At 38.3% G+C, this 27,097-nt stretch overlaps 1 protein-coding gene across 3 annotated transcripts in view; it reads left to right on the forward strand.

Moving 5' to 3' along the window:
* srpk1b (SRSF protein kinase 1b) overlaps window positions 1–27,097 on the forward strand; it is a 51,064-nt gene that overhangs the window by 14,802 nt on the left and 9,165 nt on the right. For 2 of the 3 annotated variants that reach the window (XM_084394836.1, XM_084394835.1), the window contains 8 exons: window positions 18,501–18,616; window positions 21,965–22,073; window positions 22,171–22,258; window positions 22,506–22,593; window positions 22,896–23,002; window positions 23,238–23,403; window positions 24,528–24,553; window positions 24,817–25,033. In XM_084394836.1, the coding sequence (XP_084250962.1) occupies window positions 18,501–18,616; window positions 21,965–22,073; window positions 22,171–22,258; window positions 22,506–22,593; window positions 22,896–23,002; window positions 23,238–23,403; window positions 24,528–24,553; window positions 24,817–25,033 (917 nt within the window). Of the gene's footprint in view, window positions 1–6,031; window positions 6,150–18,500; window positions 18,617–21,964; window positions 22,074–22,170; window positions 22,259–22,505; window positions 22,594–22,895; window positions 23,003–23,237; window positions 23,404–24,527; window positions 24,554–24,816; window positions 25,034–27,097 lie in introns of those variants that run through there. The other variant, XM_084394834.1, reaches the window with a different exon arrangement.

Raw genomic sequence — 27,097 nt, forward strand, 5'->3', positions numbered from 1 at the left:
TAGGCAACATACTTAACAAGTTTACATTATATCTTGAGGTTTTCTTTTAGTTGATAACATTAAACAAATGTCTGTAAAGCTGTGCTTACCTTTAGTCGTGAATGATCGACAGCTGTCTTTCCTCAGTGGACTGGTCAATTACAATGGTTCTGTGTTTGGATTTCATGTGATTTCTCGTTGTGGTGATGGTGAAATTATGATAACAATGTTTGCACACGACATATTGATTCATTTGATCAAAAGTAATTCCATTTTGTAAGATAATTTAGTAAGATAATCAAAGTAATCCTAAACTTTGCTGCGCCTCGAGGCAGACAACGACATTCTGTGATCAAATACAATCAACTTTTTAACAAGCTCCACAGCGCCACCCAATACAATTAGTTATAACTGTGAGTTTTAGTTTGCGTGCTTATGATTTATCATGGATTTGCTACATTTACGGCCATAAAAAGAAATATAATAATTGAATGGTATATTCGATCTGTAATAATTATTTGAAATACAACTATTCGTGCACACTTGTACTTTGCCCACCATTGTCTGCGCACCATCTCTCCAGAAGTTATGAGTGCATAAAATGTCTTTGTACTTGTTTTAACTAGAGTTGTGGGTAGGGCTGGGCAATATATCGCATGACATTGTTAGGCGCGTCTCGTCAGTAAAGCCGGTTCCTTGATTAGTAGTAAATCGCCATCACCTGCTTTCAGATGGAGCGGCATTTACAACACAGAGCCGTAGTTAACTGACAAGCTGAGCCATATCGCATTAATTATCACGGACGTATCGCCTACGTATAACGGTGCATGTTCACTGGCTCGGAGATGAACGGAAAACAAAACACTCTGCTTCTTTCATTTCTGCTCTGCTCGCTCCACGCCAGTGGACGCCCACCATAAGCGATTTAAACACGAGAGGGGAAAGAGGGGGAAAACGCCAACCCTTTTTTTACCTGCTTACACATTTGTGGGTCATATCCAGTGGCGTAACTTTGTTTTAAAAAGTGGGTGGGACAGGTGGGGTGGGGGTTGCTAATACAATGCTAAATCAGATATATGTACAATAACATTACGATGTCCAGCAATCGATTTAAATAGTAGGCTACGTGGGGTTTAATTTGTGGTTTAATGAGATGTAGCCTAATATATGTTGTCAGTGGCGAGAATTTTCGTGTGCATAAATACATAGATCCGCCTATTTGACCAACGTGTATTTTAATGGTCCAGTGGTAGAACTTTCGCCAAGCGTGTCAGAGGTGCTGGGTTCTAATCCGCACTCGTGTGTATGTGTATGTGTATGTGTATATGTATATGTATATGTATATGTATATATATATATATATATATATATATATATATATATATAATATTAATATTATTATTTTTTATTTTTTTTATCAAAACCGATTATGTTCATCAGTGGTTGTATATCAAGCAGGGACACGTTTGTGTGCATTATGTTTTGTGATTTCACCAGAACGAATAGAGAGTATCCGCAACGGATTGAAGCGCGCTGAATACACTGAAGAAAACACTGTATCCGCGCCACTGATCGCAGCGGCAACGAGCACTTTGATCACTTGATTTCAAAAACACATTTCAGCGCTAGATCGTCTCTTATTTAAAAAACTAATGAAATGAATGCTCTGCCAGTTAACTGGAGAGGTTTTATTTATTTGTAGAATTGGTACAAGTTAAACCGAACCTTTATTTTGACAGGTTGATGAGTTTCTGTGTGTATATGACGATAGTATGAATAGAGCCCAAATACAGGCAAATCCCTGAGGAGAGCCTCTTTAAGCTAACCAATTGATTTGCATTTATGGACAAGATTTAATTTCCAATAGGACATTGAACTATAGCACTTGACAGAAAACTCTTAAGTTCCTTTATAAACAATAAATGTTTTGGCAGTTTTTGTTAATCGCTGTAGTGCAGGAATGAATAGAGACAGTAAATGATAGGGGAATGAGGTCATAATGTCGCCCACCATTGCAATGCTCAGTGTGACCAACATGCAAATAATTTTTTGATACATAAATGTGTTGATTGTGCATTCGCAAATTGTGTAATTTATTCAGGGCTGTAAAAGGAATGAAAATGTCAAGAATCCAAAGCAGTGAAGTGAATTGAAGTACCAACACACACACAAACCCTTATATAAATGTATCAACACCATAAAAGGCTTGTTAATTGCATAATGAAAAATTATGCAAGGCTTGTGGCAAAGTGTTTTATAGCCCTGTCAGTCTCAGAGACCCTACCTTCAATTGCCAAAGGTTTTGTGGTTGCTAAGAAACTAGTAGAGCATTATTTTAGCTAATGAAGAGTCCTACTGTAGGACCAAGGGCATCTGTACTTTTCTGCATGCTGCACATTTTTTAGCTTTTTGTTTGTGCATTTGCATATGACATCTCTAGATTTTAATGAACAGCTCAGGGTCTAGGGTGATTTTGTAATTCAGGTCTTTCTACATTGTATTTGTTCACACCAGCATCCTCCATTGTCTCTCCATCTATTAGAAAAGCACTTGATGAGTGTATTATGTTCTGTTCAGTTGGCCGCTGTGACTCTTCTGACTGCTCTCGTCTGATAGTTCATTCTCAGTCTGATCTCAACAGAAGTGAATATTACTAAATATAATAATCGTTAAATGCTTGTCCGCATTGGGTTTTGCATCTAGCCAGGCCAAATTGTTATTTTGGAATCCGTTTCTAAGATTCATTTTACTGAATTGAAAACAAATAGTGGAACCAGTGTAGTTCAACCAGTTCCTGAGCAAATTATTCATATGAACCAGTTATTTTTGACTGAATCAAAAACATACAGTGGAACCAATGTAGCCCAAATGATTTATGAACAAATGGCTCATGTGAGCTTTTTTTATTTGATTTAAGTCAATCCAAAACATGAATATACAGTGTGGTTGAACTGATTCTTTAACAAATTACACTTTCTTTTAATGGATCAGAAAATACAGTGCGACCAGTGCAAAGTCCCTTTAACCCTTTAAAACAGGATGTGTCGTCGACGACACAGCAAACCAAGCTGTATTCATGTCACTGTAACTCTTCAACTGTTTGCACTATCAAAATAATTCAAATAGTTCCTGAAAGTAGACATCATGCGCTTTTCGCCAATATACGGCTTATTACGGTAATGTCATGCTCTCCGTCTGCAAATGACAGCAGCGCGGGATGGAAGGATTTGAACAGAGAGATACGACGCGCGGCAGGTTAGAGTGTTTTGGATTGCATAAAATAATAAAAGAAACAAACAAATACATGGCGAAAGAAGTGTTAGACAGCAGAAGAGGGGATTGGGATGATTTTTAATGAAATTTGGGAGGCGGATGGCCGTTACTCTTTCACGTATCTAAGCATGTAGCGCGTGCATGTGTATGTGTGCGTGCCTATGAATGCGTGCATTTGTATGTGTGCGTGTATGACAAAAAGCGTCCTAAATGAAAACTGTGCAGCCCAATGTCACAAAAAAGACTTGTATATATGTATTATAGTTCATTTTTCAACTTTAAAGTGTTAGTTTCTTTCGTTCATGATTTTTTCAGTTTTTTTTCTAAATAAAAATGTGTAAATTTACATTTTTCTAAAAATGAAATCTAAAAATTCTATTTACAAACTCACCACACACAATAATGGTCAATAACTGTAATTTGTTGAAAGCTTATCTTTTTCTGAAAAAGATGACACCTTGCACATGAAGATAGCACATTGTTTTAGAATTTTACAGTCAAAAAATCAAATTATGTGAAAAACACCTATTTTAGCTTCAGGTTCTAAAGGGTTAAAGGAGAACTCCGGTCAATTTTAACATTGAGCTCATTTTTTTGTACATTTGGAGTGCTGTCAATACAGAGAACAACGACAAAAATCGGTGTTGCCTACACCGAGTTATCCTCTTTTTAAAATTTGCACCCTGTTGACTTCAATGGGGCAAGTTTTAAACCTGCTTTTAGCCACTTAACATCCTTGATGTGTCATTACAAGTGCACAGACAATGTGAGTGATTCCTTCAGAGTGAACGCGGGTGAATCTGACTGCAGTAGATGTGAAAGATATGAATAAAAATTATGTTATTTCAGCCAGCGCACATACCTGTATTTTCTTCCTGTTTTCGGTCGAAGTCCATAGTAATCGATTGTCGAGTTCACGCGTGTGATCATAGGTAACTAAACCTATGCGTGTGAACTCGACAAAATTTTAAAAAGAGGATAAAACGGTGTAGGCAACACCGATTTTTGTCATTGTTCTCTGTATTGACAGCACTCCAAATTTACAAAAAAATGAGCTCAATGTTAAAATTGACCGGAGTTCTCCTTTAAGGCCAGTCATTTCACTCGGCGGCCATCTTTGAAGCGCCTCTCAGGCATCCAAGTGCAGCTCCTGTCTTTTTGATTGGGGAAACATCAAAATCTACAAAACTGTTCGCCAAGCTTACAATAAAATTTCATATTTGAAATCACCAATGAAATTTGACCAAAACTCTCATAAATTGTGTTTCTAAACTCTTTAGTTTAATTCTCTTTAGATTCCGGAGCTTTTAACGGCAGCCGCGTCGACGCAATGACTTTACCAATCAGCAATTGGCTCTTATTTAGATGGTGCCATATTGAGCGTTGCACTTTTCCCCATTCAAAACAATACGAGTGTATTTCGAGTGTGAATACATTTTTGCTGGTCTTGTGTAACACAATAGTCTTTAACCAGTGTCCTCCAAACTATTCTTGACCAAGTGACTCTTATGAGCAGTTTTTAAATATATTTATCTAAATGATCTCATTTGGCAGTGGAATTGTTTTCGAGGGCAGATTTGCAGAAGTGGAGAGCAGATTTGCAGAAGTGGAGAGCAGATTTTCTTGTGCAGCAGAAGCTATTTCACCTTTTTTGGAAAACAGTCTGATTGGCTTTTACAATCCAAGTTCAATCATTTTTCCTTACATGATTTGTTGTTAAATTGTGATCTCAAATCAAAGACCCACGTGATCATATTCCTGAATGTCATTGATTCGTCTATGTCTATTAAACTTTTGGACAAGTAGCTAAGATCACAGCGAACATTAACATCTGTGGTCGCGATGCTGCTGAGCCGGAGAGAGACGTTGTCATGTTATAGGTATGAAGCAGCTTCTCAACCACACGGTATCATTATATCTGTGTTACTTCTGTTTTAGGACTGGGATAAAAGTTAATAGTTTGGAAATAAACACTGATGTCTGTGTAACCCTACGCTTCAAATAAAGATTGCATCGATTGCATTGTTACATCAGTAGATGGCGACAAGATACTGTTAAAAAGTTTATTTGCCATTGAATTAGTCCATTCAAGAGATTTGTTCAAAAACGAAGGATTCATTAAACCGATTTTTTTAAATAAATTAAAATGAACTAAATAGTTTTTACATTGACTGCAGCAATTATCATTTTGTTGTAACCTCTAGACAATTTCATTGTACAGTTTAGTTGTTTATCCAGAATTGTGCAGCTCTAATGAAAACTATCTGTGCTTTAAGTTGCAACCATTCAGATGATAGATTGGGGCTCGTTTTAAATAATGCTCAGTCGTGTAGTGGTGTGTGTCTCAGAGGGGCGAGAGATAAGAGTAATTGATTGTGTTGAGTGCCCTCTTACAAAGACCCTGCCATGACTCAGTGCTGCTTACCTGCCATCACTAATAAGGCTGTAAAGAGGCTTGTTTGGACTGACTACCCGCTGAGACACGGATCTTATGAGCGAGAGAGTGACTCGCCGCCTTGTGAACCGGCGGATTTTTTTTCCTGCTGTAATTAGAGAGAGAGTGTGAGAGAGAGAGAGAGCAGATGGGATGGAGTGACAGCAAAACGCACCGCGTTTTGAAGGAGAAATGAGGAGGCGGTAGTGTTTTTACCTGCAATGCAGTTCTGGCTTTCCCCAGCCAATCAGAGCACATGGCACAGAGAGAAGGGCGGGCTCTTGTTGCTGACGGCAGCAGAGAGAGAGAGAGAGAGAGCGCTCCTCAGCATTCAGCCTCGCTGTGCATCAGTGTGCACTGAGGTGGCCCTCCTCTGCCTCTGGTACATGGCTCTGTCTCTGGCCTGCAAGCCCCTGTTGCCTTCATTAGCACTGTCTCTCATGGGCATCCGCGCGTCCTGTAGGTAAGAAGCAGAGTTGCACTCCTGTCTGTGTCTGCGCTGTCTCAAAAGCATGTGTCTGCTGCTTTACCATGTGTTTGAGAGCTTTGATTTGATTTGTGACGGACAATTTGATTAATGTAATTGTTGTTTGTGTCATGGGAATTTCCTTCGTGTTCAGAGTATTTCTCCTTTTGCATGTTCAGAGTTTTAAGAGGAAAAATAATGGAGTCGTTTAATTAAGTGAGTTATTCCTGTTTTTATATACAGTTGTTTATATATATATATATGATAAACTATAGGCTATATTTACCAATTTGGAAATATTATGAGTTGCATTATCATTATTTCTGCCGATTAGTATTTGTATAATGACAAATACATTTTTGTTCTTGCAATGTTTTATTTGCATAATAAAAAGAAATCATTTTGTTATATATGTAATAAATGTCATTATACAAACATTTAGTGGCAATTTAGTGACTGCTATTCAAAACCGTATTCATGCCGTTTATTCATATAACGCAAAGAAGAAATATAAGTATTTCAGGGTTTTTCCTGGATCAAAAATGGTCTTCTGTAGTGGCAGAGGAACAGGGTCATCCACACACACAGGGAACTGCGAGCCCAGCGTTGACAATATATCCAAAATATTATTAACTTATTCTGCTTATTCATGAAATAAAAAATAATCACTGTCAGGACAGATCATAAAACAAGAACTTATGTATTTCTAAAAATCTGTATATGTATAAAGTCATTGAGTGACTGATTTAAAAAGTTAGTAATGACATAGAAAAAGTGGCAGGTCTATTATTTTACAAACTTAATGCACAGATAATTTAACTTGACTTGTTTTGTTCCGGTCCATTGCTATGGTTATCACTGTCAATCACGTATTTAAATATGGTTGTCTATCCAGAAACTTTGCAATGTAGCAGCATGAAAAATATATAGGATTATATACAGAAAGCGAGCAGCCATTATAATCACAGAAGCCGTCAATTGTAACATGAGGTACACAAAGCTGCACTCTTGCGAAAGCTCCCGTTATAATCAATGAAGCTGTTTAAAATATGCAATGAATCTCTTATTGACGACATGTTTATAGTTTGTTAGTTATAATGAAATGATTCGCACATATGCAGCTCACTAAACAAAAACTCCTCCATTGAGCGAATTCTGATTAACTTAAACGCTTAAATCTGATTGGTCATTGCATTTAACTTAAAAATGTCAATGTCCTTGAAGGAACTGCTTAAAAAGTGCATGGTGGAGACGATCTGTGTGAAGTTTATCAGATTAAATCCAGCCACCTTGAAGTGTCTGACTGGGATAAACTGAGACGGAAGGGGAGATGAAAGCAAGGGAGACGTGTTGAATGCTGCTGTGTTGGAGTCATCAACAGCTCATCACTGTTTTGTGCACCTTCACCTTTGAGATTTGTACGGGGTCAAGCTGGACCCCAGATTGCGTGTTAAAGGAAAGCCACTGCAATGGTGGGGTTTGAAGTTGCCAAGATCCTCTACTGACGGCAACATCAATGCAATCAGTGACTTTTACTAGAGCAAAACCACACGTGTCAAAGCAGGTTTTGCACTGAATGAAATCGATTTAAGCAACCTTCTTTTACTTTGGGCTCCGATACTGCAATGCAGTCCGCAACCACTGAAAACACTGGTAGGACTTTTCAGAGCTGGGCATTTCTGTTCCTGGAAGAGCAAGATTGTTTTGATGCATGCGTGAGTTACTCTGACACAAGACAAGAGAATGTCAGACGTGTTGTGGTTTGTCGTGTGGGCTGGAGAAGTTCTGAAGGCTGTTCTCTGTAATAAGAGTGAATTTAACTCTCTGTGCGCCAAACGTTTCTCCTCCCACTCGCGACGCTCACACACGGACCAACACTCATGCACAGACACACACAGCCCCCTTGTTTTTCTCATGCCGAATGTTATGAAGGATGCCATGCATCAAGAGGCTAGGGAGGTGAAGTTCTGGTTTAGATGAATAGTCCAGGCTCTGGTTGCTAAGGCTTGAGGCTTTTAATAGAATCCTCCCTCGCTGAAAAACAACTTAAAGTAATGGAGGGAATTATGGAAATGTGATTCATAGGCTGGATCTGGAAGAGGCGATAAGAAAATAGCCTCTTTGATGCAACCTCTCTGACCACCTGTCACCTGTGATGTAGTTTAGCCTGGCTTTATAGTAAAGCGATTCAAGAGAATTTCAAAGATTCACAAACTTACTGTACACAAGCAACTGGTTCTTCCTATGAAGTTCCCAATGGACCAACCTGATGCCTTACTTTGTTTTCAAGTGGTCTGATAAAGTCTATTTTGAATAGATAGAAATGAGAAAAATCATATTACTGTAATCAAAATAAAATGACCCAGACATTCATTATGATTTTGTAAGCTCTTGTCATTATTGTGTGCAGCATGCATCAGACTGTCTGTAGGCGTGCTGTCTGAGGCTATAAAAACAATACACTCTCGACTTGAGATTATGCAGAATTTAAGTGCCGTGTTTAACTAGGGCTGTGCTATATGACGATATATATCGTATGGACGATATAAAAAGTCTATTGTTTCATATTATACTCCATCGTTTATATCGTGGTGTCGCAAAAAACATAGTTTATGACACAACTTTTTCATCATTTGGGTGACAGCATCTTACACTCCAACCATGGGGATGCAGGCCAAAACGTGAATAACATGGCGAGTGAAGGGGAGACAGAACCGGGTGACCCGAGCAGGAGAAGGACCAGCCAAGACAAACCGAGGGGCTCGTTCCTAAACGAGGACATTTAAGTTTGGTTAAAGGGATACTCCACTTTTTTTGGAAATAGGCTCATTTTACAACTCCCCCCAGAGTTAAACAGTTGAGTTTTACCGTTTTCGAATCCATTCACTCCGGGTCTGGCGGTACCACTTTTTCTGGCTGCGTCATATCATTACGCCTGCTGCACTCATGGTACGGCAGCAAAGTTTCTTGATTATTACGCAGGAATGAGAGTATAGTTCCTAGCCATATCAGCCTAGAAAATCGCAACTTTTCATTTTCCGTCGGTCTTAGTACACGATGTAACTACAGAAGAACCCTAACCCTAAGTTTTAAATAGGAAAAATATCGAAACTCTTTGGTCATTTTTTTTGAGAGAGATGCTAATGGTCCTGTCCAATTTAATGATCTATGCTAAGCTATGCTAAAAGTGGTACTGCAAAACCCGGAGATCGGCTGAATGGATTAGAAAACGGTAAAACTCAACTGTTTAACTCTGGGTGAGTTGTAAAATGAGCCTATTTCCAAAAAAAGTGGAGTATCCCTTTAACTTTCTATATGTTTGGTTGACTATTTTATTTTGATAATGAACATGCTGCGACGTCAAATTAGCAGTGCTAGAACGTGTGTGTGTGGCGTCGGCGCGATCACTGGAATTTTTGTACTTCTGAGGAGCTTGTTACTCCGTAATTTATGGTCATGGATGTTTTTCCCTTTTCACACCATTCTTTGTAAACCCTAGAAATGGTTGTGTGTGAAAATCCCAGTAACTGAGCAGATTGTGAAATACTCAGACCGGCCCGTCTGGCACCAACAACCATGCCACGCTCAAAATAGTTTAAATCACCTTTCTTTCCCATTCTGACATTCAGTTTGGAGTTCAGGAGATTGTCTTGACCAGGACCACACCCCTAAATGCATTGAATGTGATTGCTTGATTAGATAATTGCATTAATGAGAAATTGAACAGGTGTTCCTAATAATCCTTTAGGTGAGTATATATAAACTATTAATTGATTGAATTTACAGAAAAGGTACTATTCACCTTATTCCGCCCCGCCCACTTTTAATACTTCGCGCTTCCGCATTTTGTCATCCGACTTCCGCTAAACTGGCACGGCACATCCGGTAGCTAGTTAAGTAGTTAGAAGATTGTTTATAGTTAGCCAAAACTTTAGCAAAATGACAAATAACGTTAATACCGTAAATGTTTTAAATTGGGAGCACGGAGAAAACTTCGTACGACGATCAGTTGGTCTCACATCGTCTCATTCATCGTCATTGTTAACGTGGCCAGAGGTAACCTATGGGGACATATTTAACTACTTCGTCCTGTCAGGAGGAGTTGATGGAGCAGCAATGAAAAGTTATTTGTAAATAAGAAGGAATGAGAACATTTAGGGTTACGGATAGGAGATTAGGTAATTGGTTAAATATGAATGATTAAATAAATTGTATAAAATCAGTTGTAAGAAGTGTTTGATGTTTTCAGGAAGCTAGAGACACCTTCTACTGACCTTCATGTAGATACATTTCACCATTTAAATTTCATAAGTAATAAACCAAGATGGTATTTATTTGCAAACTTGACGTGACTTATTCCTTCTAACTAGAAGACTTAATTCCTTTAAGGGGAAGTTTTAAGGGGAATCTACAGAGGTCACATTATATGGTTTAATAATAAATGACTGACAGGTAACATCTGCTCACACTGTTAAGGTTTATAAAAATAACTTCATAACAGGTAACGTCTGGGAACATTGTAAAGGTTTATAAAAATAACTATTTATAACAGGTAAAAATCTGGTCACATTGTAAAGGTTTATACAAATAACTATTCACAACAGGTAAAATCTGTTTTACAAGATTCACAAGAAGGACAAGTTTCACCTTCCTTTCATAGAGGAGATCGGTAATGGTGAAGCCTCTGTCTGCCATTACTTCATCGCCTGGTTGAAGTTATTAAGTGCACGATATTGAAGAAAAATGCGATAACTCATTAAACAATGCGATATGCAATACAATAATGCTTAAAGTATATAAAATTAACTTAAATTAGATTTAAAATTATATAACCTACATACGTGTTTCACATTCTTTTTGTGACAAGACAACATCCCTCTAACTTGTGAAAGTGAACAGCAGTGTTTTACTGTAGCATAAGAAGTGTTATTTTAACATCAGTGTAAACCACGGGGTTCAGGTTATCCTACATTAGGTCTATTTAACAATAGAAACTGAATAATCAAATGTAAAAATAAAACACTGCTTAGTTTTTACTGTATGAATTAAATATATATACTGATTCTTATTAAAGCTAAAAAAGTTATGCGTATTGCGATATATACATTTGCGATATTTTGCTATATTGTGCAGCCCTACATGTCACCTTGCTTACAATGGACTGAGAAATACTAAACCTTTCAGCAAGATCACCCTGCAGTAAATTAAGACGCAGCTTCATCAGAGTCATCAGGAGCTGATCCCAAGTGTGTAGCTGAAAGCTGTTGGTGTATGAATTGGAAAAGGTACTCGGCAACCAGAGCCGGACAGTAACGGAGTACATTTACTTGAGTACAGTACTTAAGTACAATTTTGAGGGATCTGTACTTTACTCGAGTATCATTTTTGGGGAGTACTCATGACTTTACTCAAGTACATTTGAGAGGCAAATATTGTACTCTTTACTCCGCTACATTTCTATCCATAACCGTGAGTACCCGTTACTTCTAAAAGAAAAGAAAAAAGAAAAATCTCGGAAACCCTCAATTTGTTGTTTCCCTCTCAAACGTGATTGGATTGTGCAGGCGCCACTGATTGGGACAGCCTATCAGCAATCACCTTCAGCTTTCCGCCAAAGTCAACTCCATGGTCAGATTTAGATAAGAGACGAAACCATGGACGAAACAATGGATGAAGACGCAGCAGGTCCATCCCGGGAATGTGCCAATCCGTGGCCCCACCTCGCCAGACTATTTCAATTTTCTGAACAAGTTAATGATAGTTTTCGCTTCAAGTGTTTGCTGTGTTTACCAATGTAAGCAGTGGCAGTAGTAATGCAATATTTAGAAAATGTACTCTTGTACTCTTGATACTCAAGAACTTTTAAAAACAAGTACTTCAGTACTTTTACTTAAGTAGACATCTGACTGTAGTACTTTTACTTGTACTTGAGTAAAATTTAGCAAGGGGTATCTGTACTTTTACTCAAGTAATGAAGCTGTGTACTCTGTCCGCCTCTGTCGGCAACTGAACGGAATGCATCCGATGTCGACCCTGTGTAGAGCTGACAAAGGTGGTCGTTTCTCAGCAGAGTTATGTACTATGGCACTGGCTCAACGCATTGTGTTCCCATTTCAGATGTAGGTGGCTTCAGGTTGAGTTGAGATTTTGAAGCGTAGTTGTGGTCAGAGACAGATGGATCCTCCCATTGTGTTTCTGCATCACAGGTCTGGGGCATGTGGCTGTGATCATCCTCACAGTTGTCCACTGCAACACTGACGCTCACCAATGATCTATGGAAATAATATAACCATAAACATTTTTACATTAGTACTTAAAATAGATCATGAGAATTAATTAATTTATGATGACACTCATACTTAGAACAGTGTGAAAAAGAGAGATGCATTAAAACCGAGACCGTATACAAAAATCTCCTAACTCTACATAGGTCAATGTCAATATCTGAATGAGAGATGTAGCTAACGTTAGCTGGCCTCCTTACAGGAATAATGTGAGCTATTGTAAGACTGTAATGTACCATAATATATTGTACTATTGTGAATATTCATTCATTCATTCACTCTTTATTTCAGACCCTTAGGTCCATATCACAAAGTAAACGATACTAAAATATAAGAAATATGACATATATAGGTGGCCAATGGTAATCATGCAAGATTCGTTGTATTTTGTTAACGGCTCGTTACTAATCTACAAATGAGCGTAATGGCGTCACCCTTGTTGTCGTGGAAAATAAGGTGAATATCGTGATATATATCGTTATGGGGATATGAGATGACTTATATCGTGATATGAGATATTGGTCATATCGCCCAGCCCTGTTTAACAGTAGATTACATCCCCCTCCAGCATATCCTCTATTGCTTCCTGCCAGCTTAAACGAACAGATTAATTATTACTCGCTTTAATTTGTATTATTGCGCTTTAAAGGATCAAGTAAGTAGAACAGTGGTTTTGAGTCCTGGAGAATCCAAAATGTGCAGTTCTAGGTTACTCCAGGACTACAACTGAGAGCCACTGAATTAGAGGATTCAGTGTTTCTGCTGGTTCTGATAACGTTTTTTGACTGAAGAATCAGTTGTCAGCACATGTGCAGGCCCTTTGTGTTCCTGAATTTCTATATACTAGCCAAAAAGGTTCTTCCAGTCCTCTAGATATTTAGATATCCATGCCTCTTGCATTCTAAGCAGGAGCTGCCACAAAACGAACAAACCTCAACTCACCTTGACGTCTTTACCAGTAAGAATTTTATTCTGGTCAGTGCCTTCATAATTTTCATCATCATTTAGATTTTTTTAGTGTGCAACTTTGCATGAGCATCTTGTATTCTGACTGGTAAATCCCTGACTTGATCAGAATTTTTGTCTGGCAACTCAATGGTCAAATTCCAGTCGGATGAGAATTTGTTGAGTGTCGTAGAGACTGCTTTCTTACTGTGGTGAATAAGGCACTCAACCCCATGTTTCTCTTATCCACTCTTTTCCTGAAGTGATTCATTGCTGGACCCAGTTATTGTTTTCTGGTCTGATTATTTTTATATGTGCTTTACATTCCATTTGCTGATAGCAGTGTAATTGATTTGCTTTTATAGAAATTTGCATAAGAGTCTACATATACAAGAAGTCAACATGAAATGAAATTCATGCTTTCTATAAAAAAAAATAAGCATGTTATTGATCTTAGTGTGTCTTCATGATGTCGTCAAAATGGCTTGATCTTCCAATCTTCTCCAATCATTTGGTCCGTTTAAACCCCGCCCTTTCTTACAATCAACAAAGCTCTCGTTCAGATCTGCCTCCATCCAGTCAGCAATCAATGTATATACATCACAATATGAAAGATCTATCGTTACTTCCGTTACATTGCTAATTTAAAGCTGAAGTGTGCAATTCATTTTGATGCAAACATTCTTTCTTTTAGCCCAGTTAAATATGCTGAGACAATTATGGCCCTGTCCCAAATGGCACTCTTCATGTCCGTTGAGTCCACAAGACCATAGAAAATGACATTGTCATTTTAGGTTTCAGAAGGCTCATGAGCACCACCTTCTGCACACTTTCGCCGAGCCCACACTGAAGCCATCTCCGTCGGCAGACTTCTACCCAACAGTCAAAGTCATGAAAGTGTGGACTCGGAGGAAGATTGCAAGGGCTTAGGGTGCCATTTGGAGCAGAGCCTAAAAGTAAGCCATTTGTAGGCTATAGCAACTTTGACTTAACCAATGGCGTGAGCTGGGGTGGGAATATCGGTATTTTCCACCAATGTAAAAGTTAAATGGACAAAAAAATCCCTCTACTCTTGAAAATGTAATCAAACAAAACATGCATTGTTTTGATTCTTAGTCTTGGTTGTGGTGAATATTTGTTCTTTGAATATTTATGCCTTAGGTCATCGAAATAACAGGCAAAAATAGCAAAATAACCAATGTCCTGTCCACACAGCACTGAAAGGGCAGGCGAATATTTAGACTGACACCAATGAAATGCAAGGCATTCTGTTATTTCGACTGCTTTGTGCTGTGTAAGCTGACAACAGTAGAAAATAGGACCACCCACAATCTCTCCAGACGTTTGGGTTTCACAGTCTTTATCCATCCCTCCTGCAACAGATCAGTTATCTGAAGACAGACCACATTTCCATGGTTTCCACAAACTAAACAGTGGTTAGAGAATGATTTTTGTTTTTGTCTTTCTTCATATCAAAACATTTCTATAAAGAATAATACATGTATTAGTAGTAGTATTAATCAAGGATTTCTATTTAATTTAATTGTATATGAAGAACTTGACTGCTTTCCCATGGCATGACTCGAAATGCTGTTCAATGATGCACTTGAAATGTCTGAATGAAAGCAAATCTCTGCATCCATGTTGGAACAACTTACTAGAGGAAAGCTTTTCCAGAAAAGTTGAAGCTCTTAAGGAGGACATGTGCTTCAACAAGCACTAATGGGTGTGGTGTCAGGGTAGGCACGTTGTGCACATTCACCCTAGACTGCACATCACTTCAATTCTATATGTCTGCAGTAAGTTGCGACATTGCTTGGCAACAGCAAATAACTAAACTCCGAATCACGTTGTTCTCATCAAAACTACTTAATAACAAGTCCTTCCTTGTTTAAGAAATGCCCCGCTCTATATTTTATGTAGGTCCTGCCCACTGATTGCCACACAAATATATCTAGCATAGTATAAATGATACAGGAGAATCTCTACTGGTTGATGCATTTCTGCCATGCAGAAATATACCACTTGAAAACATGTGATTTCTCTAACTTGCGTATTATTTCAGTGGCTTGTCTCATTAACTGCGGTGCAGGGAGAAGTTATGTCTGCAGTGATGCCTCTGCGTTAATTACTGTCGGCTCTCAGATTACCGTTCCAGGCCCGGTTTCCCGATAACGCTCACTCTTAGCGCGCTAAGAGAGCTCGAAAGATATATCTTACCAAAGGTGTTTATGTTCCTAAGTGTGTTCCCCGAACCATACCTTAGGAAGCTGCTTAAGATATACCTTCTTACGTGCGACGTTACCCGGCGCTGTCCGTGGCGATGGTGCTGAATTGTTTGATATCGATGGCTCGAGAATCAATTATTCTCTCGTGCAGGAGCTGTTTATGTGAGAAAGCGGTGATCTTTATAAATGAAGCACTTCAGAAATAGTTGAAATTGCAATTTTCCGCACAAAAAGTATTGTCGTCGCATGATAAACTTAATGTATAGCCACTGTAGTCACTTGGACTATTTTAACGATGTTTTTAATAACTATTCTGGGCCGGCGAGTTTCGGTCCCTCTGAAAGCCTATGGAGGAGTGAGACAGCTGTCAGATTTCATCAAAAATATCTTAATTTGTGATCCGAAGATGAACGAAAGACTTGCATGGTTGGAACAACATGAGGGTGAGTAATTACTGACAGAATTTTCATTTTTGGGTGAACTAACCCTTTAATTTGAGGATGGAAAAACAGGATATGATGCTCATCATATTGCTCAGAAAATATGAGTACTCCTTAAAAAAAAAAAAAGGAGTGAATGGATTTTTTTCATTGAATGGTGGTTGTCCACACACTGCAAAGATATTTAAATGCAAACACCATATAAAAGAGAGTTTTGCATTCGATGACCCCTTTAACATTCAGCAGTCCCTGTCAACTTGTTTGTTTTATGCTATCAGATTGCGATCAGTTCATGAGATTGGACAAATTTAGTGGCTACCGATCAAGTCATAGAATGTGATTATCTGGCGATACCAATCTGTGGCCAATGGATTGGAGCGCCCCTAAGAATCTAAAACATCTGTCCATACCCTCGACTAATGACCGCCTAAAGGAAACTTAGTCACAATGAAATCAAAATGGACTATTTTTCATGGAATATTGCAGTGTTTATTGTAAATGACTTATCCGTGCACATCTATTTTTTGTTCTATGTGCCCTCATAATCTTTAACCAAAAACATTTCTTCTCAAAAACTCATCTCTTCTCTGACGACGTGGCTGCTGTGCTTCAACATCTGCTCTGAGCCAGGAGCGTGTGTGTGTGTGTGTGTACGTACATACAGCTCTCCCCTCTGACCAGCGTAGCATTCATGCATACCTCCACTAATTAACTCCCTCTAGCACAGCCTCTAATTATCTAGGATCTGGCTAAATTAATTGTTTTCTGGTGTAACACCCTCCATGTTCAGCCCTTCGCACCAACTACACAATCGTTTTGGACTATTAACATGTTCATTAGAATGCATGTACTGTTTTTTAGCTAACTGCAAAGTTTGCTTGCATCAATCAAAAATTAATCAACTCAAGTGACGAGCAGAATTTGTAAATCCCTGCGATCTGAAGTCAATGTTTGCCGTGTATTTGTCGCAGGTGGTGCCTTCATTATTGAAATACTCATTGACGCATGAAGCGCAAAATTGATTCAGTTGGCAAGCAGACAGAGATAACCGTTTCTCAATTAAACAATTTCATGTTTGTGTTGCCTGGGATTTTTGTGAAGAAGCTTTTTCTCTGCTCTCAGGTTGTTCTGATTAACTGCATTTATTCATAATTCTTGCATATTTTTATTTCCCTCTGAACCTGTTTATTTAGATCAGAATCTTGATGTATAGCTTCACATAGAAACAAACCTGACGTGGGATCTTCAGCGCATTTAATCCGCTGCTTCAGACGTTCTTTGCGCAATGTTCATGAGCCATATCGAGAATTCAGAAAGTGTCCTTGTAAAGGCTTATGTTATTTTGGACTTGTTTCGACCTTCCAAGCCGCAGTCGAGAGCCCAGTTTAGGATGCAGAAAATTGCCAATTGCTCGAGAGAGATTACGCTACGCAGCGAGGCTAGCTCATCAGCGGGAACGGCACAAAGCCGCATATCTAATCGCATTAATGCCCACTGCTGGTGCAGCCAACCAATGGAAATAACACAGCGAGTAGCATGATATTGAAAAGGTCAATGAGATATTCAGATACAATGCAGGTAGAATTCATGAATCACAAGTCTATGATTAAAACAAACAGATTGGCAAAATTGTACAGTGTCTGGTCTTGTAGTGTCACTCTGAATCTTGGCACAAGGCCCTTCGACCTACATACTGTATCACGACATGGTGACAGGAGATGGATGATTAAAATTCTCTCATTCAAATGTACTTTATCGTTTTATTGCAATTACAAAATAGGCATAGCAATTGATTTAGTAAGTTTCAAATATTTTTTATATATATAAAGTGTTATAAATCACATTCATACTTGTCTGGTAAAGCAGGAGTGACACTTTCATTGTATATTTTCAAAATAGTATTCTCTAAAATATCATATTTTGTGCTCCACATGAGAAAGAAAGCTCTGGAATGACATGATGGTGAGTAAATGATGACATAATTTTAATTTTCGTATGAACTATCCCTTTAAGTTTGCTGCAGCAGCACGACTCAAAAAGACTGACTTCTTTAAGATCTCGCTTAGCTTGACGCCTCTTAAGATTTCCTTCACAGCTCCTGCTGAGATAGGACTCTCTGATTCTGCAATATCACTACAGTCCCTTCGGTTTGCACCTGCACTGATTTATAGGTTTCATAAATGTCTGACCCTCACACTAGAGAAGCCCCTGTGGACATCCATAGATGCAATAGCAAAATAATGGTGGTATTAAATTGTAAACGCAGCAAACCCCACAAAGGATTTTCAATTATCGTCAGTAACAGCATTTTAAAGGCATTGGATAATATTTGTCTGCCTTCCTGTAACATCTAGAAGCGCATCTAGAATGAGATGTGTGAAGACGTTTGACCGGAGCCAGAGGTGGCCGTTGTTGCATCTGTTTTCTAACGATAAGCTTTGGTTCTTCCAGGCCTGATCCCCACCCGAGGGGAGCCGCGCAGCAGCCTGACTCCCTGCAGGAGCAAGATGAGGAGATCTTGGGCTCAGATGATGAAGAGCAAGAGGACCCTAATGATTACTGCAAGGGTAGGAGTCCTGTACTCACAGCACTGGGAGAGATTCATGTGGACAGTCAAAGCATATTATATGCATATACAGTGTTTCCCACAGGATTTTGTGAGACTGTGGTGGGTGGCCCTCGTTCCCTCTAGGGGGGAGGGAGGTTAAATTAATCAGTCTGGTGTTCACTTTGAGGTGTCCAGCCCATGTTCAATGTGCAAATTGAACAAAGTAAATTGACGTACTGTACCTTCTTAACTTCTGACTTAACCTTCTTTTAAGTTGTGATATAGTTTCTCAGTCTACATTACATTCACACTGGTGTTTTAGAAAGTGAAACAATTAGAATGATTATAATAATAATAATAATAATATTGTAATTAATATTATTTGTATTATTATTCCTATAGCAGTAATAGCCATATATTGTAAAACAAATGCACTGTAAAAAAAAAAAAAAAAAATATATATATATATGTATGTATGTCACTTGCGCTACAGTAGGGAAAGTGCAATACTTTTGCCCTAATTTCTACATTTGCAGGAGAAAAACCCTTGAGCTTTTATTTTGACGGAAACTGCGGTTGAGCCTTTTTTTTCTGGCGGAAAACTAGACTTAAAACGTAAAAACGTGTCTCTACAAATAGTGAAATGCTGTAGTGCAGGGGTTTTCAAAGTCTAAGACAGTGAAAACTCCCTTTTGACACAACTTACACAATGGCGCAAACACACACACACATAGCAATGTCAGACTCTTAACTCCTCACTTTTATCATTGTTTGTGTTAACATGAAAAGTGCAGGCCTCGTTTACACTGTCAGTGAAATGTGACCCAATTCCGATGTTTTGCTCATATGTGACACAGATCGGATGTGTTCTATGAACGTGTAAACAGGAAAGAAACGCATGCATTCGGATATTTCGAGATCGGTTTCAGGCCTCGTTCATATGTGGAAGTAAATCAGATATGTGCCAATGCGACTGTCATGTTAACAGGCAGATCGGATTTTCTGAGGCATTATCTACGTCTCCGCGGTTTAATGACGAGAGAAACCAATTCTGCGAAGGAACGAAACGTCGTGTCGTCGTAGGAGAGGAATGTGGACAAACGTTGGCACAACATATTTTAGGTTGGCTTGCTCATCCTAAAATTTCGGACCGACCGCTCCTCGCTAAAGCCAATATTTAAACAGAATCTGCTCCCACGAGTCCTGAGATCTCTCTCGCACTCAACAACTGAAGCATGAGCACAGGCTGCAGTGATGGCACTTTTATATGGCACTCCTCTGCCTCAAAATCATGGTGATGTTCGGCTAACTTTGCTTATATCGCAGAGCTAGCATCAAGCATGTTTCACGCTCGTCCATCTGTGCAAGAGATTTTAACACTTTAAGCATGCGCGATGTTTCAGATAGTATGGCGAGTGTAAACGCATGAATTGGATATGGGTCACAGTTGAAAGAACGTGTAAACGGACGGTCAAAAAAATCGGATAAAGGCAACAAATCAGAATTGGGCATCAAGACCTGCAGTGTAAACAAGGCCTTATTTTCAGAATAATAACAATTTAACTTTTTTAATTTATTAATTTAAACGAATTATTAGGCTATACTTTTTACCACTCTCCGCGCCTCCCCTGGTATGCTCTGGCGCCCCCCTGGGGAGGTGCGGCCCACACTTTGAAAACCCCTGCTGTAGTGTAAACATCTCCACACAAAAATGTTGGAAATTATGCAAATGTGAAAGTGCGTAACTGTTTCCCGCTACGTTCCCAAATGCGTGCTAAACTCACAGCACATGCAGAGATGGAGTTCACTGCATTCATTCACTGTGAACTGAGCCATTCTGAGGCGCAGGAAACGCAACGTGCACTACGATTATGCTTAGGCTATTTAATTAAATCGCAGTGATTTGCTATTTTGTAAGGGCACAAGGTGATATCGCACTTTTTAGTTTTTTTGACAGATACTTTGCCAAAGCAATGGCACAAAACAACATTAGAGACTTTTATGTTGTTATGAGAAATTTTATAATATTTTCGGTTCATTATGAAACTGTGGTGGGTCAGATTAGACTCAGGACCGCCACAGTCTAGGTAATTATTTGGAAAACACTAGTATCATAAACAGGATTCAAAATAATTATTTGCCACACTTGGCTATTGGGCTGCACGATTAGTCGAAATAAAATCAAAATCACGATATGGTTTAGTGTGATTATAAAATCACAAAGGCTGCGATTTAATGAAATTAAGATATGCGCTGCACATTATAGATTGATGAGCAGCACTTATCTTTTTGCACACAAGCAACTCATGATCCAGTGTTTTCAGTGACTCGGAGTGGCATAATTCTCTATTGGGTCGCTTATAAACAACATTACACTAGATCTGTAATGAGAAGCATTTATAAATCTGTTGTCTGCAAATGAGAAACTTTAAGGGTTCCCTGTGGTTTTCAGCCAGAATAAAAGCTTACCTGTTTAACGTTTGAAAATTAAGAAAATAAGACATATAAATATTAGTATTGTAAGCTTACAGTTGTACTGGGAAAAAATAGAATTATTTGTATTAATATTATTTACAATTAAAAATATAAAAAAATTATTTTATTATTGTTTTTATTACATTCCAGATTATTACAAATGCAATTTTTCTTGTTTTGTTTAATTTTTTTATGCAATAAAAATCATTATAATTATCCTAATAATAATAATAATTATCATTATTTTATAGTCATATTATAATATATAATCACAGTATGATTTTTTATTGCCAAATTGTGCAACCCTCAAACAAGCACAACAAACCTGGAACTTGCATACCTGGAAAAAACAGTCGCCGTTTTTATTGGAATAAATAGTTCAAACAAAGTAAACGTTTGATCAAATCCCAGGTTGGGTTATAATGGGTGATATTTTGTTTCTCTGAAAATCAGTTTGATATACAAATGATATCAGTGAACAAAGATCATGAATAATTAATTGCTGCTCTTTAATTTGTGTGACATTTTACAACATGAATAACCTTGACTTGATCATAAAAATCAAATCCTCTCTGTGATTTTATTTTCTGCATGTTTCTGCATGTTGCTCTCACCACATGTTTTTTTTCAAAGCATTAAGCAAGCAGCGAAGCGGTTTTTAAATTTTTTTCTTCTTCTTTAGAAGCAATAGTTAAGGATTATGCCAAACTTCTCAAGGTTTTCTTTTTGAAGTCTTTGAAGAAATGTATTGTTTGTATGAATTTTGTTTTTAATAAATTGTATTTTTGAATAAATCGACAGATAACCAGTGTTCGTTTTGTACCCTGATTCTCAAATAATTCCAGATGTTTTGTTTCTAGCAGTGTTTTCTAACAACCCCAACATGTTCTAGGTGGATATCACCATGTGAAAATAGGCGACCTGTTCAATGGACGGTACCACGTAATCCGCAAGCTGGGATGGGGTCATTTTTCCACTGTTTGGCTTGCTTGGGACACACAGTATGTTCACTTACCTGATGGTTTTTCTCTTTCAGTAATACCATTTATGTATTTGAAGTATGTGTACTTGGAGGTAATTTTATTGTTTTGGTTGCAGAGGGAAGCGTTTTGTGGCCATGAAAGTGGTTAAGAGCGCAGAGCACTACACAGAAACAGCACTCGATGAGATCAAGCTCCTGAGAGCGGTGAGTTACCCCGACGCCAGCGCTGCCGTAGAAAACAAGACCATTTAGTGTCAGATGAATTTGAGAGTATAACACACTGCGGTGGAAAAAAGTCAGTCGTAGCCAACATGGCCTGAGGAAAGTAGTTTCAGCGAATGAGAACGCGGTTTATTTCGTAACAAACCAAAGAAAATGGTTTTGAAATGTTGCCTGGAAATCTGTCTTAACTGAAGAGTTGTTTTCTCCGATCCCCGTCTGGTGGATTCAGGTCAGGAACACAGACCAGAATGACCCCAGCAGGGAGAAAGTGGTGCAGTTATTGGACGACTTCAAGATCTCAGGCGTGAACGGGACCCGTATCCTTTCAGTACTGAGAACACAGCCTACACACATGCATAAATCATTTGAGACATCCACAGGTGTGTTTCTAGTGTACTCTATATTTGCTTTTAGGCGCAGTTTTCAGCTGCCGCTCGATCTCTTGATCCACAGCTGTGAGACTCGGCGCTCTGCCCAGATTCAGTTCAGCTCCCGCTCTCTTTATTTGTGGAGAACAGCTCGCACTGAGCTGGAGCTTTTGGCTTGTGTTCCCGGAAGAGCTGGAATTTGTTCTCCAGAGATATGTTCAGCATCATTTCCCTTTAACATGCGCTGTCAGATGTGTGTATGGTGTTTGAAGTCCTCGGCCACCATCTGCTGAAGTGGATTATTAAGTCCAACTACCAGGGCCTGCCACTGCCGTGTGTCAAGAGCATTATACGACAGGTGCATATCTTTCATTCATTGTCGTTTAGTTTGGTTGTACAGAAAGTCAAATGCAATTCACATCTCTCTCTCTCTCTCTCTCTCTCTCTCTCTCTCTCTCTCTCTCTCTCTCTCTCTCTCTCTCTCTCTCTCTCTCTCTCTCTCTCTCTCTCTCTCTCTCTCTCTCTCTCTCTCTCTCTCTCTCTCTCTCTCTCTCTCTCTCTCTCTCTCTCTCTCTCTCTCTCTCTCTCTCTAGGTTTTGCAAGGCCTGGACTACCTGCACACCAAGTGTAAGATCATTCACACTGATATAAAGCCAGAGAACATCCTGATGGATGTGAATGAGGCGTATGTCAAGAGACTGGCGGCGGAGGCCACCGAGTGGCAGAAATCTGGAGCTCCGCCTCCTTCTGGATCCGCAGGTGACCCCAAGATCTCCTCTCAGATATGCAAGAGAAACAACGTTTAGATTATTAGTAGAGTTCCCACTAGGGTCAGTAATCAAGCACAAATGCTGGCGAAATATATAAAAATACCCACAATATTGAAATGCTCTTTTATATTATGTTTCTTGAAGTTAGTTTATTAAGTTTGCAAAGTGCATAAAAATTCAATATTTGTATAAAAATGATAATTTTCTATCCTTATTTTTACTCTCTACTTGACATCCACTGATGGTCTTACATGACATCTTTATCCTCAGCTTTATCACGCCTGTGATTGATGGACAGACATGAGTTGTTCAAACAACACCTTGATTAAAGGGTAGAAGAGAATAATTCATATTTTAAACTGGTTTAAAGGTTTGAGTTCTGAAACTTGCAGTATGTTTGTGTTGTAGAGTATTTGTGAATTTGATTTATACAAAGACCATAACTATAAAAATATATATTACAACTAACATTTTAATGTGAAACCTGGAGTAATGATGCTAAAAATTCAGCTTTGATCACAGGAATAAATTACATTTTTAAGAATTATAAAAATAAAATGAAGAAACAACGTACTGCCCCCAAACTGAAGGTACAGTAATGGATAAACAATAAGAATATCAAGTTATTCTTAAGCTTTTTATTAGCTAGAAATCACAAATAACTGGAAATGCGATGGTCGAAAACCTTGTATTTAACATTTCAACCGGGTCAGGGAGTTTATGAATGTTCTGTTACGTACAGTATATTCTTATTGATCTGATTTTTTACATGAAATTGTTGTGGTGCCGTCTGCAGGTTTATTTAGCTGTAACTTAGTAACCTCACATCCATTCACCTCCTCTGACAGCTCAGCATTGAACATCTCCATTGATACGTTATTCAGAGTGACGTAAAGTCTGCGGGATGTTTCTAAATGGAGAGCAGTGACTCATGTGCTCCTCCAAACAACTGAAGGATGGCAAATTCCCACAGTGTGAATCTCTGGAGAAGCTCATGTGCTCTACTTTTGAACTCTGTGTAGCTACTGAGAAATGTCCAGCTTTCATGACGTTGATTGTGCGCAACAAGATGCTGATGTTGTCTTCTCTTCTCATCCTCTTTCTCCACTGCAGTGAGCACAGCTCCGGCCCCAAAACAAGTGAGTGTTCCTCTGAGATTAGTTTTGTAGCGTCTCCCTTATTGCTTATCAGCCGCAGATTCGCACACAAATAAATGACTGTGAAGTCACCGGATTTAATTTACTTTTCCACATCTGTTATCCATACAAACACTCAACTCGACACTCAACACTCACAACTCGTCTTGCGTTGTTTGTCTCAATGGATTGTTCAGAAGATTAGAAAAATCACAAGATTCTCTCAAGTCAAGTCAAGTCATCTTCATTTATAAAATCTCCTTCAGATGGCCAAAATGTCCAAGAACAAGAAGAAAAAGATGAAGAAGAAACAGAAGCGTCAGGCTGAGCTCTTGGAGAAGAGGATTCTGGAGATCGAGGGACTGGAGAAAGGCCCTGAGGGAGGACAGGAGGAAGAGGAGGATGAAACGGAGACGCCCGACAGCACCCCATCAGTCCCCAGCAGTCACACACTGCATGACATCACAGCTGAGGCCACACTGGGTGAGGGATGCAGGACTCAAACACTGGATTATTAGTATTAGTTGCGGTTAGAGCAAGGCTTGTAAGCAATAGAGCTGAGACACATTTCACAAGCTCTCTATTTGATTCTGAATCATTCGGGTGTATTTTGCTTGCGTATTAAAGAGATTCTCTCAAGGTTAACGCTGCAAATTATGTAGGAAACCTTGCAACTTATTACATTACAAAGATATTCATCTTAAAAATGATCAAAGGGGAGTGTTTAGTATTATTTGTATACTATTGTAGTATTTATTAATATTTTCAATTAGCTTTTATTTTTACATTTCAGTTTTCATTTAGATATTTGTAATTTTTTATGTGCTTATGACATTTTTATTAGTTTACTAATTACCATTTTTAGCAAGTGTTTTACTTATTATTTCAGTTAGTTGCCAAGGAATAATTTGTCATTTTAAAAATTTCTAGTTTAAGTATGCTTTTTGAATAAGTAATAAATATATTTCATTTTATTTAAGCTGTATTTCAGTTAACAAACATGATTTTTAATAGTTTTAGTTTTCTTTTTATTTAACAATAACAACATTGCAGTTAATTTGCTATTCAATCAATATAGCAAAAAATATATAAAAATGTCATTTTAGTGCCAATATTAATTGATGATAATTGAGCAGAAAAATCATCATTTTACTATGATTTCTGAAGGATCATGTGACATTGAATACAGCTTTGACATCATATATATTAGGGATGTCCCGATACCACTTTTTCACTTCCGATACGATACCGATACCGTAGCTTTGGCTATTTGCCGATACCGATATCAATCCGATATTTTTATTTTATTCTTGAACTAATACTACTAATAATAAAATATATGGAAGCTCTTTGCTCAATTAGCCACATAAAAACATCTCACTCAAATGGAGAACAAATACTTCTCCAGTAGATAGTCCACAACAACAGCTGATAATGAAAGACTGCCACCCTTTATTCAAAAGACCTTGAGATATGTTTGGTAATTGTACCTGAATGAATTTAAAATTAATTTGCTAGATTTCAAATCAATATATTTGTTTCCTTAAAATTTTAATTAACTTTAACGTTATTCTCATCTGAATTATAAATCATTTATTTCTGTATAAAATAATACTACCATTAAAAACACATTTGATTTTCTTTTTTAATCAATGTAGAATGTGTAACTTCAAAATAAATAGATTAGTGCTCTGTTTTAGGACAAGAAATGAAAACCAATGCAATATGATGAATGTCCAAAAGATGAGATAATTTTTGCTTTTAAACAGCGTGTGTGTGTCTCTCTCTCTGTGTGTGTGTGTGTGTGTGAGATTTTGGTTGGGTGACAGTTGTAGGTTACAGTTTGACAAGAGTTTACAGTTTGACAAAAGCACAATGTTGTGTTTTACACAAATATAAGTAGGCTAAACACTTTTTGCAGTTTTAATGATGTCCTGTATGAACAAAATGACGGAGTATGTTTTTATGTTTCCACTGTTCGATCGCGCCCGTGCCTCTCTCTCTCTCTGACACACACACACATTCCAGCATTGCAATCTTGACATCGCAGCCTGTTCATTTTACTGCGTTCACACCAAACGCAAATAGAGCGTCAAATTCGCGTCTATCGTATCTAGTTCGATGCTTGAACAATTTTAATCTATTCGCGCGTCCAAAGCGAATAGGACACGCCGTGCGCGTATAATGATAAAGCGAGCGTTTGAAGCAAAATAGACGCGCGTTCAGAGCTAAGGCGGGGCTACAGATTAGGTGTCCCTAAAGAACCCGCATATGTCTATGCGTGTATCTAACAGTAGTTCCGCATTACATTAATTAATGTTGCACGCAAGTTTTATTTATTTTTATACCGTGTATTCTCCGTGTAAATCCATGCACCGAACCGTGACGAACGTACGTTCAATACGAATACATGTACCGTTCCACCCCTAATAGGTATCGGATCATATTTTTTTCTCCCCTCCGATATCCGATCTAGCGTTCTGGGCCAGTATCGGCACGATGCCGTGGATCGGATCGGGACATCCCTAATATATATATATATATATA

Source organism: Rutilus rutilus (assembly GCF_951802725.1).
Source record: "Rutilus rutilus genome assembly, chromosome: 22".
NCBI classification, from domain to species: Eukaryota; Metazoa; Chordata; class Actinopteri; order Cypriniformes; family Leuciscidae; genus Rutilus; species Rutilus rutilus.